Source organism: Callorhinus ursinus, unplaced genomic scaffold (assembly GCF_003265705.2).
Source record: "Callorhinus ursinus isolate GAN/ISIS: 27379988/994484 unplaced genomic scaffold, GSC_fseal_2.0 scaffold50, whole genome shotgun sequence".
In the NCBI taxonomy this organism is placed as follows: Eukaryota; Metazoa; Chordata; class Mammalia; order Carnivora; family Otariidae; genus Callorhinus; species Callorhinus ursinus.
Genome location: NW_027397112.1, coordinates 8559853 through 8572486, shown reverse-complemented (window position 1 = coordinate 8572486; position 12634 = coordinate 8559853). Strand labels below are relative to the sequence as shown.

Here is a 12634-nt window from a genome sequence, read left to right as displayed (position 1 = left end):
CTCAGACAGTCAGCAGGGCAGGAGGCCAGAGGTCCCCTGGGGCTGTTCAGCTCAGCGGTAGGCTGCTCTGGCCCATCCTCACCACACTGGAAGAAGCTGTGGGTCGGCAGCAGATCCCCTGGACCTTGGGCCTCGCTCCACTGTTGTGTGGCAAGCCACTTCCCCTCTCTGGCCTTTAGTCTCTCTGTGTTTAAACAGAAGAGCAATCTCCTCAGTCCTTGCCATATTCAGATGTTTGGGGACTTAGGAAATAAAGGTATTTGGTCAATTCAGAGGAGTGTTTAACCATGACGGTAGCCAGTCATCTGCCTCTCAGGACTTGGACCTAATGGTCCCACTGATCAGGGCACCGAGCCTGCTCCAGAAGGGGGTGGAGATGCTGGGCTGAGAGATAGGACTGTGCTGGGTGAGGGGTTCTTGAGCCAGAGGTCCCATCACAGAGCCTCTGGAGACCAAGGCAAGATCTCAGTAAATAATGTGCCCGAGCTAATGCTCTTTCCTTCTGTTCTCCTGTAGCTCCTAGTGCCCCCATCAATTGGCGCCGTGGGAAGCTTCTGGGCCAGGGTGCCTTCGGCAGGGTCTATCTGTGCTATGACGTGGACACAGGACGTGAACTTGCTTCCAAGCAAGTCCAGTTCGACCCAGACAGCCCTGAGACAAGCAAGGTACTGCCTTCCCCCACGGTCTGGCCTCCACTGTCCCCTTTAGCAGAAATTCCCATCTTACTGCATAGATTAACTGCTCAAGAAGTTACAGATTGCTCCCCCTATCATTCTTCCTCCCATGCTCCCTTGCTCTCCACCCTGGCCATGGCCATGGGGTAAAGGGACTGTGGTCCAAAGAGCATCAGACCCCCTGGGGGAGGGATTAGGTATGAGGAACTGAGTTGATGCCAAAGTACCAAACCACCCGAACTGAGAGGCCAGCGCCACAAAGAGCAGTGCCTGCCCACTCTCACCAAACAGCTGCCTCTCAGCGGTTGGTCCAGGAAGGAGCTTATCTTTGGAATTCAACTTTGGGTGTGGCCTACACTCCAATCTGAGAGGACAAATGCAGCAGTTACCTTAACTAAGCATCTGCACCCCTCCTCCCACCCCACTGTCTGCCTTCTTCCAGCATGGGAGTGCCACTGTCCCATGGGTCACCCAGCATTGCGTCCAAGGGCCAGACGGTTGAGAGAGCCCCCCTTTGCTCCAGTTCCCAAGGCAGACAGACCCCCCTGAGGTCACTTATTAGGGCAAACTGGGCTGATCCCAGGTGGGCAGAAGTGGGGCCCTGCAAGCCAAGGTGACCACTGGGCCCCTCCCCTAGGAGGTGAGTGCCCTGGAGTGTGAGATCCAGTTGCTGAAGAATTTGCAGCATGAACGCATAGTGCAGTACTACGGCTGTCTGCGGGACCGTGCTGAGAAGACTCTGACCATCTTCATGGAGTACATGCCGGGGGTACGTACTCCCCAGAGGGCCAGACCTGCGCTGTGGGCTCTGGAGGAGGTGTCCCTTGGACACGCTTCTGATCACTTGAGATGCCAGAGGTGATGCTCAAAGTCAGGAGGGCCCTGCATCTGGCCGTGGTGATGGTGTGGGATGTGAAGCGTCCCAGGCGACCCTGACCTGAGGCTTACAGGGTGGTTGCACTGTCCAGTAAGAACCGCCTGTATCTGGAGCAGAGGGGCCTCCCTTCTGGATTTAGATCATACATCGCTTAAGGGAACTGTTCTCCAAGCTGCCTGGTAGCCCCCAGCAAAGCCAGGGGCACCACTCACCGGGGTTGGCTGAATCACTCCTTTGTTGCCATGCTGGGGGCTGGAAATAACCTTGCCCCTCTCCCTCCCCTTTCCTGAGCTGACTCCCTCTGACTCCTGTGGCTGTAGGGCTCAGTGAAAGACCAGTTGAAGGCTTACGGAGCTCTGACAGAGAGCGTGACCCGCAAATATACCCGGCAGATCCTGGAGGGCATGTCTTACCTGCATAGCAACATGATTGTTCACCGAGACATCAAGGGTGAGCAGGCACAGGCTGTGGGGTCCCCAAGACCTGGTTACTTAACCATTCTGAATTTTCTGAAAAGTGAGACCCTAATTGCTTCCTTGAGGGATTGGTATAGATTGGTTGAGCAATTTGGGAAACTACTTGTAGGGTGCTGTGCAGATAGATGTTGGCCATGGTGTTGATCATTTCATGCTATAGGGCGAAGCCAGTGGCACTCTGTGCACGTCATGTCTCATTCATGGTAGTCTCCATCCTCCCCAGCAGCCCTGTGACCTGGGAAGGAGGGGAAGAGGGTGGATGGTAGAAAATACCCAGAGGGCCCAGGGTGGCAGCCTCTGCCCTTTCATGCCTTAGGAGCCAACATCCTCCGAGACTCTGCCGGGAATGTGAAGCTGGGGGACTTTGGGGCCAGCAAGCGCTTGCAGACCATCTGCATGTCAGGCACAGGCATGCGCTCGGTCACCGGCACACCCTACTGGATGAGTCCTGAGGTGATCAGCGGTGAGGGCTACGGAAGGAAGGCAGATGTGTGGTGAGTGCTGGGGACATGCTGGGATGGCGTCTCCATGTCTGGGCTGTCGTGACTCTAACTTAGAAATGAGCTGTGGGGGACTTTGCAGTGTGGTGGGAGAAAGAGGAGACTCATCTCTTGGCAGCCAGGCCAGGCCATCAGTGCCTGCCCCAGCACATACGCAAGTGCATTGCGTTTTAACCCCAAACAGCACCTATCTGCTATGGATGAGAACTTGGGGCATGGAAAACATCCCTAGAGTTTGCTAACTTCCTGATAGAAGTAGCACCAGTACCTCCCTTCTTGTGCATCCTCTGAAAGGGCCTGGAAATTGTGAGAGCATCTCTTCCCCTCAGAACGGTATTGTGGTGGGCGAGTAATGGTTCCCCAAAGATGCCCACATACTATAACCCCATGCCCTGTTAATGTTTCCTTACGTGGCAGCAGGGCCTTTGCAAGTATGCTTAATTTAAGGATTTTGAGATGGGGAGCTCATCCTGGATCATCCAGGTGGGCGCAGTATAATTGCAAGGGTCCTTACAAAAGGGAGACAGCAGGTGAGAGTGGGTAGCAAGAGATGGGACAGTGGAAGCAAGAGACTGGAGTGGTGTAAGGAGGGGCCGTGAACCAAGTAGTGCTGGCAGCCTCTAGAGGCAGAGCCTCCAGAAGGAACCATCCCTGCTCACCCGTTGGCTTTAGCCCATTGAGACTAGTTCTAGACTTCTGACCTCCAGAATCAATTTTTATTAATGTCTTATGCTCATGGTGATTTGTTACAGCAGCAATAGGAAACCAACACAGTTATCTCTGAGCTCTTTCTGTCCGTGCTAAGGGGTCTCTTCCCCAATCTCAAGACTCACCCGAGTGGGTGTAGGTTGATGAAGCCTTCGTAGATGAGGCCTTGGGAACCCTCTACAGAGGTGTCAACCCTCAGCTTGTCCCATCCTGCTTCAGGGTGTTCTGAGAAAGGCACCTCCTTTCATGATGGTGGGCAGGTCAGGGAGTCTGGGGTGACATGGGATTCTGTCTCTCCAGGAGCCTGGGCTGTACCGTGGTAGAGATGCTGACGGAGAAACCACCTTGGGCAGAGTATGAAGCCATGGCTGCCATTTTCAAGATTGCCACCCAACCCACCAATCCTCAGCTGCCCTCCCACATCTCTGAGCACGGCCGGGACTTCCTGAGGCGCATTTTTGTGGAGGCCCGCCAGAGACCTTCGGCCGAGGAGCTGCTCACACACCACTTTGCACAGCTCGCGTACTGAGCTCCCTAGGCGCACTGCTGCCAACCTCCCCTGCTGCACAGGCAAGGGGCGGCCGTGCGGCTCCGCAAAGTTGCTGCTTCTCCTGGGCAATGCTGTGGACCACGGAGCTCCAGTCCAGCCAGCGTTCGTCTGTGCCCTGTCCACCACTGGGGCTCAGAGCCAGGGCGGGGTGGCTGCAGCCTCAAGGACTGGGAGCCCCCAGCCTACCAGACCCGAGAGCTCCAGCATCCTAAGCTCTGCGTGGAGGGGAAGGGGCTAGGAACAGTGCAAAGTGCTGAGGGCCTTATCCTCAGGGCTGTGTCCTGACACTGCAGTCAGCGCCAAAGCCCCACGGGCGTGGGGGCACAGGACAGACACGAGGGTCTGAATAGTGTTACTTTCATTCAGAGTGTTATTTTGTTTCTCCTCCCATGTCTGGAGACCACCAGGGCATCTCTGGGCTGGATGAGCCCTCCCCCAAGCCTGAGGTAAAGCCCAGCATCCCACAGCCAATGGAAGGCAGAGGCTGGGGCTGCACTCTCCCCGGAGCCCCCAGGTCAGCTTTGCCAGTCCCTGTCCTTTACCAAAGATGAATGAAGCAAATGTTATGCTGCCTTATTCAGGGAAGGAGGAGCCCATCCTGCCTGCCCCCATGACCCTGCGCGTCCCCCCCCCCCAAGCAGGGGCCTGAGATCTGGAACTTCCCCCACTTGGGGGCGGGGGAGACCCAGTTTTGTCAATGCAATTGTCTCTGTTTTACAAGTTGGAGTCACTCTTATGCTGTACCCAGTGTCTAAACTGGAGACTGTGTGCCCTTGGGCTCTGAGTATCCCTGTTGTGGGCTTGGGCCTTGGGCTGGATTGGAAAGAGCTGAAGGTAATGGCCTTTGTGTTCCTGACCTGGCGCCTTTTCCCCCACTGGAGCAGAAAGGAAGATGGACATCGTGGTGAGGGCATCTGACCCAGCTGGCTGCCCAGAGTCCTGGGCGGGCTCTTCTGGGTAGCCGGGGAAGTTGGATCAGGCTGTCTGTGAGCGTGACCCTGCTAGGCCAGAGCCCTCTCTGCCTGGTAGAAGGGAGAGCCCATGTGATGTCACCAGCTGTGCCCCAAACTACCATCTCTGTTCCTTCTTGGCCAGCCTTGCCCATCCCCATCTCAGCTTCTTTCCCTTCTTCGAGGAGGAATGGTAGCAGGGGTCGCGGAGCCAGTGTCTCCAAGCAGCTTAGAGTTGGCCTTATTTACCTCAGCCTGGGCGCTGGTCCTTTCTTCCAGCCCCTCCCCTCCAGAATGTGCCTATTGCTAGAGCTCCTCCCGCCCAACACCCAGTTTCCTTGGGAGTTGTCATTAAAGGAACAACAACAACAACAATAACAACAACAAAGCCAGTGCCCAGGGATGGGCCTCTCCGGGAAGCTGGGGGTCAGCGCCAGGCAGCTGCTCATTGCCAGCCATGCCCACTTCCCCACGGGCACCAGAACAAGCCAAAGCCTTCGTTGTATGTTGACGATGCACTTTTATGAATGTAGTTTCTATCGCTGTTTTTAGCCTTTTCACATCATGTAATGTGAGGCCTTGTACTTGTTAATTTATATCTCAGATCATATTTGATGGTTTTTATATATATCAATTCTAGATTGTTACAGGTGATGGACGCCTCAAGAGAGAGAAGAGAAAATGAAAGCAGCTGGTTTTGCAGGAATGTGTGTTGCACGGTGCCAGTTGGGCCTGGGCCCCTCTGTTTCCATCCTTTTCCCCCAGGGGCCTCTGTCAGGCACCCCCAGCTCAGCCCTCTGAAGACAGTGAGCACGAGCTCCTGTCTCCACCTCGGCCCTAGCCCAGGGTGGGGACTGGCCCCTCAACTTGACCAAAGCCGCCACGTGGCAGCTCGGCCTCTCCACACCCCCATCCTGATGGCTGTAGCACTCTTCGTGGACCCACACCCCCGTCCCCAGTCCCTGTTCCCCAAGAGGAAACAGAGCACGGTGCCGGTGCCAAGACGACTCTGTGTGTCCCAGCTTCAGGCTCTCACAGAGCCCCACCTCCTGGGGTCTTACAGGGAATGGGTTCTAAAAGTGAATTTGCAAACAGGCCAACAAACGCTGCACTCCAAAAAAATAAGAGACCCTGGTTTGTTTTTGTTTTTTTTTTTTTTTGCGTGTGTGTGCCAAAAACTGTGGACATGCTGGCTCAGCATCCTCAGGACCAAGCTGTCGCTTAATTTTAATTTATTGTCTTTATATTAAATAACCCAGATGACAAGTTGTGGGCCTAGGACAGCCTGGGCCCGAAGATTCTGAAAGGCAGTCCCCCGGAAGCCCCAGGCTTGCTGTGGGAAGGGCCATGCTGCCATTTGCTCATCATTCCATGGGCTATGTCGGCCTTGGCCAGACCTACCTGGAGAGGCCGGGGCTGAGGACAGCCCACACTCCACCGCCCTCCTGCCCCTCCTTTCCACCTCAGCTCTGTGTCTGTGTCTGAATTGTGGATCGTGCAGAAGAACCTGCAGCCATAGTTATTTGACTATATCTCGACCGAGGGCTTGCAGTGCAAAGCCAGGCCAGTGTCGCGCATTACTTACAATAAAAGGGATCATTTATACCCAAGGGGTCCTGTGGCAATGCTTTTGGTTGGGGAGTGGGGAGAGTAGGTGTTTCCCCGGGAGGAGCCAGGTATGGTGCCTGGTAACCAGCTTGGGTCCCTTAGCAGAGAACTTGAAATGACTCCACGAGGGGTCCTAGGATGGGCTGACATGGTTGATACCACTGCAGGCTCAGAGCTGGCTCCCTTCCCTCCTCACTTTCGGGAGCTCTGCTGAGGGTGCTTCTATCAGGGCTGATTATCAGGGTGGTAACTGTCGACCCCCCTGACCCAAATGTCACCAGTGGCTGGACTCCCAGAACTTCATGGCATCTAGTAGTCTTCCCGGTGCAGGGAAGTATCCCCTTGAGCCATATTCTGCTGTTATCTCCCTGCTGGTCTATCTGCTGGTGGTGCTTAGCTCAGAGCAGGGAGAGACTCTCCTTGTCCCCACCTGAGGCCTCCAGTGCAGAATTTGGGCCTGCTTTGAAAGAGGCTCTCAGCTCTCCTTGTGCTGATGACCCAGTGCCATCTCTGCTTAGTGTTAGCTCTGCTGCTTCAGGGGTCAGTGTCTACCTCAACACAGCACAGTGGCCCATCTGCCACCAGTTTGAGCACCCGCTCCCTACCCTGTCCTGTGGGCATAGCGTCACTTAGGAACTTAAGGTATTGTATGGGGTGCAGTGGCAGCAAATCCCCCAGGAGTCGGCCCTCTTGCTCCACCAGGTCATATCGCCCACGGGCAGTTTGGGGGAAATCAGGACAGTTAGGTCTGGGACAGACATCCCAGACTTCCTGCCAGTAATCTGCTGGGCGTGGGGAGGTGTCTCAGGTCCTCCAAGTTGGCCATGTTTGCCCTGCTATAAACTTGTCCTTCAAGAGGAGCAGATAAGCTGTTTCTCCTTGGACTACCTGGGACGGTGACCATGGCTGCCCCACTCCCCAGAGCTTGAAAAAGCAAGGGGAAGATGACAGATGGGGAAGGACATGGCAAACTAGAGAACCTTCAACAGCACTTGCTGAATCTGCTGGTTCCCACCATCCTTTGCAGATTTCCAGGGCAAAGGGGGTCCAGACAAGGACTTGGCAGGAGGGTTCTGCCTTGCAGTATACCAAAGTGCAGTGAGGCCAGGCTCCATCACCAACTGATGGCCTAACCTCTTTTTTTTTTTTTTTTCTAAAGTAGGTTCCACACTCAATGTGGGGTTTGAACTCACAACCCTGAGATCAAGAGTTGCATCCTCTACAGACTGAGCCGGCCATCCTGACCCTTTCTTAACTGACACAAGGCTGAGAAGCAAAGTGGAGTTTCAGTTCTAAAACCACTCTGGGTATGACAGCATGGAGGCCTGGCTGTTGAAAAGGAGCACCCCCTCTTTTTCTCAGGCTCGTGTCATTTCCCTGACACCTATCACCAGCCCCATCCCCCACCCCAATCAAGGCCAGGAGTGCTCTGGGTTGACCATGTCCCCTGTCACCTCTGCATGAGAAGTCTGCATCCTTGGGCGCCTGGGTGGCTCAGTTGGTTAAGCGCCTGCCTTCGGCTCAGGTCATGATCCTGGAGTCCCGGGATCGAGTCCCGCATCGGGCTCCCTGCTCGGCGGGGAGTCTGCCTCTCCCTCTGACCCTCTTCCCTCTCGTGCTATCTCTCATTCTCTCTCTCTCTCAAATAAATAAATAAAATCTTTAAAAAAAAAAAAAAAAGTCTGCATCCTTCCTGCCACAAAGATCCCCCCGCCCCAGCCCCATCAGGCCACATAATACAGAGTCAGAAGCTGTTAAAACATGTTTAAAAACAGGGTTGATCACAACAGTCAGAACCGGCAGCAACGGGAGAAGAGGAGAGGAGCATGGCCCACACCAGCCCCCAGCCAGTCTCTGGCTCTCAGCCTGGCGGGTGCTTGAGCTTCCGCTTCTTGACTCCGGCGGTGCAAGATGGGTCCCAAGCCCCACTGGGCATGCCCTGCCTCGCTTTCGGGGGAGGGCAGGGCTAATCCACTTCCCCCTCCCCCGCCCAGGGCCTTGGTGGGCATTCTGTGAGGCCCAGCAAGGGCACGCCGGCTCTCCTTCCTCCGGTTTCCATGGCTCAGGACCAGGCTAAGGGCAGAGGTAGATGGAGAGAGATGGGGTCCCCAGAGGGCCCCAGGTGGCAGTGAGGGAGCTTGGGACCCTGAGGGGGCATGGTGACTCCTTGCTGGAGAAAAGGCACCTAGATAGGGAAGCTGGGCTTGGGGGCCTCCCAGGGGGCCAGGGGGTGAGGTGGGGTAGGCTGAAAGAAGTAGGAAGCAGGGTGGTGAGCAAACCCCAATCCTGGTTCCCAAACCACCCCCCCCCCCAGGGAGAATGAAGGAATCCTGGAGCAGAGCCCTGCCCCCCTAATCCTCTGCCTGAGCAAGATGGCCCTTTCCCTGTCCCACCCCGTCCCCCAACCCAAGCCCAGGTCCAATCTCTTTCCCACCCTTCCCACTGCCCCTCTCCAGGCCGCCTTCTACAGAGACAGTGGAGGGCGGCAGGGCCTCAGGCTGTCTTCGTGCCGGAGTTCACCTCCTTGTGGGCCCAGAGCTCCTTATGCTGCTTCCGGCCGAAGCCCTCATCGTAGTTGCCTTTGCTCTTAAACAGCTGCTGAAAGTGGGGTTTGCAGTAAAATTCCCCATGCAGTGCCGCATAGCTGCCCAGGCTGCAGAAGCAGAACAACTGTGGTCAGGTCAGGTCAGGGCTAGCAGGCGAGGGCAGGGGCAGGGCAAGGGCGCACCTCAGCTTGGTGTGACAGTGCTTGCAACAGAAGCAAGAGTTGTGGAAAATGAGCTTGTCGGCCACCAGCCGCTCCATGGGATACACGGTCTTCTGGCAGGCGGCACAGCTCTCCTTCACCTGGGCCCGAAGGCTGAAGGACTGTCCCGGGGAGAGAGTCAGCCAGGGGCCTGGCCCATGCCCGTCCCTTCTCCCCCCCAACACTCCACTCTCAGGGCCCTACCTTGGAGCGCTGGACAGTGCTGCTGCCACCGCTGCCTTTGGCTTCCTAAGGGAGAGGGCCAGTCAAGGCCGGGTCAGAGGGATGCCCCCAGACCATTGCTGCGGTCACCAGCCCAGATCCCAGGGGCGTGGGGCGGGGCGGGGCCCTCACCCCTTAACCCCCAGGCCCGACGCCTGCGTGAGAGGAGCCCTCCCGCCCCGCTGATCACCTACATGAGAGGGGGTGGCCTGGGCGGCTTCTGCAGCCTGGAACATGGCTCGGTGGGGGTGATGGAGGCCCCAGGTGGAGACGCGGCACCCGCTGGGTTCTGCAAGGGGAAGTCGGTCGGTCGGGCCCCACAAGCGCTTCCCCAGCCTGCGGGGGGGGGGGGGGGGGGGGGGTTTACAGGCGGGGGGCGAGGGGGCTGCGGTTGGGACTTTCCCTAAGTCATTTCCTGTTGCTCTGGGTCTTGCCACTTCCGCCCCTCACCCACCTCCCCCTTCGCCCGCCCGCCCCCCACGCTGCTCCCCAAGGGACAGGGGTCCCTGAGTGGAACCATGTGTCGGGGGGGGGACAGAGTTAGCCGGGAACGGCCGGGGGAGGGGGCGCCGCGCAGCCGCCGTGAGCGTCCCGAGGCCCGGTACCCCGCCTGGATGAGCGGAGGTCAGGGGCGGGTGGGCCGGGCGGGGCCTCGGTGAGAATCCGCTGGCCCGGCCTGACCCCGGCCCGACGCTGCCGAGGCCGCGGGCGCCCCCCCCGCCCGCCCCCAGCTCGGCCGGCCCAGTCCCTGGACAGCGCTCCCGGGCTGCGCCGCCTGCCCCGCCTGGCCGAGCCACCGCCCGCGCGCCCCGCTTCTCCGCCCCGGGGCCCGCGAGGACGGGACCCCAGACCCGGGACCCCCGTCGACACAGCCAGGAGGATTCAGCTCCGTCCCCGCTGGGAGGCCCGCCCGGGAGAGCGGCCGCTGGCCTCGGGGCCCCGGGCGAGAGCGACGGGCGGAGGCGCTGGGCGTCGGGACCCCGCGGGCGGCGGCCCTCGCGCCCGCACCCCCACCTCGGAGCCCGGGTTTGCGAGACGGATGCAGGCCCCCTCCCCGGCCCGCCCGCGGGTCTCACCGGGGCCCCGGCCTGGGCCGCGGGGCGGGGGGGTCGGTCTCCGGGGGGGCGCCTCAGGTGCGAGGAGGGCGCGGAAGCGAGCTGCCGCCGCTGCCAGTGGTCCCCGAGCGGCCGCCACCGCCACCGCCACCGCCTTATCGCGGCGCCGCCCCCGCCGGCCCCCGCCCCGCGCCCGCCCATTGGCTCCGCCGCGCCCGGAGCCGCCTCCGGGGCCCCGGCGCCGCCGCCGACCCCCTCTGCGCTTTGTCTTTCCCTCGCTCTCCGTCACTTGCCTTTGTCTGCCCCCCGCCCCGACCCTGCGCTCCGGGCACTCGCACCATCCCCGCGGACCCGGCGCTCGCCGGCCTCGGGAAACCGGCAGCCCCGTCGGCCCGCTCGGGACCGAGGCAGAGACCGGAGCGGGAGGGTACCGCACGCCTCAGGGCGCGGACGAGTTCAGGGAGACGCCTAGGATCCCGGGACAAATGGCGCTCCCGGCGACGCCCCTGAGGCGGGAAAAGATCACCGGGGTGCTCCTGGGCCTTTCGCTGCCTCAGTTTCCCTCGGTTGGCCCTCGTGCCCGCCCGGCGCTCCGTGGGCCCTGCGGTTTGACAGACCCCGCGGGGGCGGCCCCGTCCGGGATCCCACGCCCCCTCCGACCGCGGAGTCCTCCCGCCGCCAGAGGCCGCCCCCGCCCGGCCGCCGGAGGAAGGAGGCAGCGGCGGCCGGCACGCGGTCACGCCACGCGAGGCTGTGAGGCCCGGCGTCCCCGTGTACTGTCCCCTTGGGCCGCCGGCTCACCGCGCGCCGGTCTGCAAGAGGGGTCCGGCGGGACCACCACCCCTCGGCGCCTTCTCCTGCGACCCCATAGACAAGGGCCCCGGGAGGCGCCGAAGCCCGCCGTCCTAAAGCGTTTCTGTGGCTGGTCTTTGTGGCCTTAGTCACCACCCCCCACCACCCCCCGGTTCCTGCAGGCGGGCACTGCTGCCTTTGAGAAATTGAGGGTACTCCCTTCGGGGAAAGAGATTGCCATCCTTCAAACAAGCAAATCTCGGCGCACCCTAACCCCATTTAACACAGGGAGAGAGGCCTGAAGATCCCAAGTGCCTGGTTCCAAGTAACAAAGCTAGAGCAGCAGGGCTGGCGCCGGAGGCCAAGAAGCCCCCTGCACCCGGCTCCTTCCTCCCGGCCCCTCTGGCCCAGGGGCTGCCCTGGCCAGCACAGCGCACGACAGGTGGACAGTCGGAGGCGCACGGGACGCAGGTGACCGACACCCACTGGTGGGGGTAGAGCCTCAGCTGCGCTGCGCACGTGGGGCAGCGGCTTCCCGGAGTCACCTCCGCTGGGAGACCCGGGTCTCGTTAGCCGCAGGGACCGCTGGGCTCTGCCTGAGGTCTGGCTGGAAGCCGTTCCACCAAACACAGCCCTAAACAGAGCTTGTTCCCACACTGGGGCAGGAATAGAACTAGTGGCTCCAGAGCACGGCCCACACACGTGTCAGGGAACAGAACAAATCCCCCTGCCTGGCAGGGGAGGGAGTGAGGTGGCAGGCTGCCCCGGCCCCCAGCTGTGTTCCCTCAGCTCCCTGAGGGCTCGCAGGCCACGCTGTGCTTTTTCTCCCCAGTCTCCTGCCCCGCTCTAGAGGAAGATTTATGTTTGGGTAGAGCTGCAGGCCCAGGACTCCCTGGCTGGCTGGGTGGGTGGGTGGGTGGGAGGCTGGGTGTGTGTGTGTGTGTGTGTGTGTGTGTGTGTGTATGTGACACTTCTGAAATTGTTTATGTGCATCTTTCCTGGCAGTGTGCACAGCAGTCACCAGATTCTCAAAGGCGGCTGCAGTGATGCAGGAAGGCGTGGCCCTCCCCCGGCCCAGGAACAGCCTGCAGGACGACTGTCTGGACCCCTGGGCCCAGAGGCCCCCTCCCCTGCCCAGGACGGCCCTGCAGGGGCACCTGCGGGCAGCCCCCCCAGAAGCAGCAGCTTGGGTGCAGAGGATGAACGGACAGCAAGGTGAAGAAAGCAGTTCAGAAGGAAAGAAAACAGGCTGATCATGGTGTTGAGAAAAGGGAACTTGAGGTTTAAAGAAGAGATGAGCTGGGCAGGGGTAAGGAGCGGGTTGGAAACAAAGGTGACCTGGCCTTCCCACTCCGCCTGGGGGTGGGTGTCCATCTGTTCACCTCATCCCCTGTGATTGCCCAAAGGAAGAGGGTTTTTATTTTTCATTTTTAAACTGGTGTTAAAATTTCGGAGGGAAGGGAAAGTGAGAGCATT

The 12634-nt window shown here is 59.6% G+C and overlaps 3 protein-coding genes across 9 annotated transcripts in view; 2 read left to right on the top strand and 1 right to left on the bottom strand.

Moving 5' to 3' along the window:
- MAP3K3 (mitogen-activated protein kinase kinase kinase 3) overlaps nt 1–6340 on the top strand; it is a 63569-nt gene extending 57229 nt beyond the window's left edge. For all 6 annotated transcript variants that reach the window (XM_025890277.2, XM_025890276.2, XM_025890281.2 and 3 more), the window contains 5 exons: nt 517–665; nt 1312–1443; nt 1872–2001; nt 2344–2521; nt 3536–6340. In XM_025890277.2, the coding sequence (XP_025746062.1) occupies nt 517–665; nt 1312–1443; nt 1872–2001; nt 2344–2521; nt 3536–3764 (818 nt within the window). In that variant the 3' untranslated portion in view covers nt 3765–6340. The remainder of the gene's footprint in view (nt 1–516; nt 666–1311; nt 1444–1871; nt 2002–2343; nt 2522–3535) is intronic.
- A 1747-nt stretch (nt 6341–8087) lies between these two features.
- On the bottom strand, nt 8088–10523 carry LIMD2 (LIM domain containing 2). 2 transcript variants are annotated; one of them, XM_025890275.2, is made up of 5 exons: nt 10388–10523; nt 9506–9600; nt 9294–9338; nt 9072–9211; nt 8088–8996 (listed from the first exon to the last, which is right to left on the bottom strand). In XM_025890275.2, exons 2-5 carry the CDS (start codon nt 9545–9547, stop codon nt 8837–8839), a joined length of 387 nt encoding a protein of 128 aa, XP_025746060.1. In that variant the 5' UTR covers nt 9548–9600; nt 10388–10523; the 3' UTR covers nt 8088–8836. The 2 variants fall into 2 exon arrangements, with proteins under 2 accessions (XP_025746060.1, XP_025746059.1); XM_025890274.1 differs by having other exon boundaries at nt 9506–9647; nt 10388–10512.
- The window catches only part of LOC141370905 (uncharacterized), a 46759-nt gene continuing 43954 nt past the window's right edge, over nt 9830–12634 (top strand). The window contains exons 1-3 of the mRNA XM_073883143.1: nt 9830–9935; nt 10013–11629; nt 12164–12373. Of these exons, the coding sequence (XP_073739244.1) occupies nt 9830–9935; nt 10013–11307 (1401 nt within the window). The 3' untranslated portion in view covers nt 11308–11629; nt 12164–12373. The remainder of the gene's footprint in view (nt 9936–10012; nt 11630–12163; nt 12374–12634) is intronic.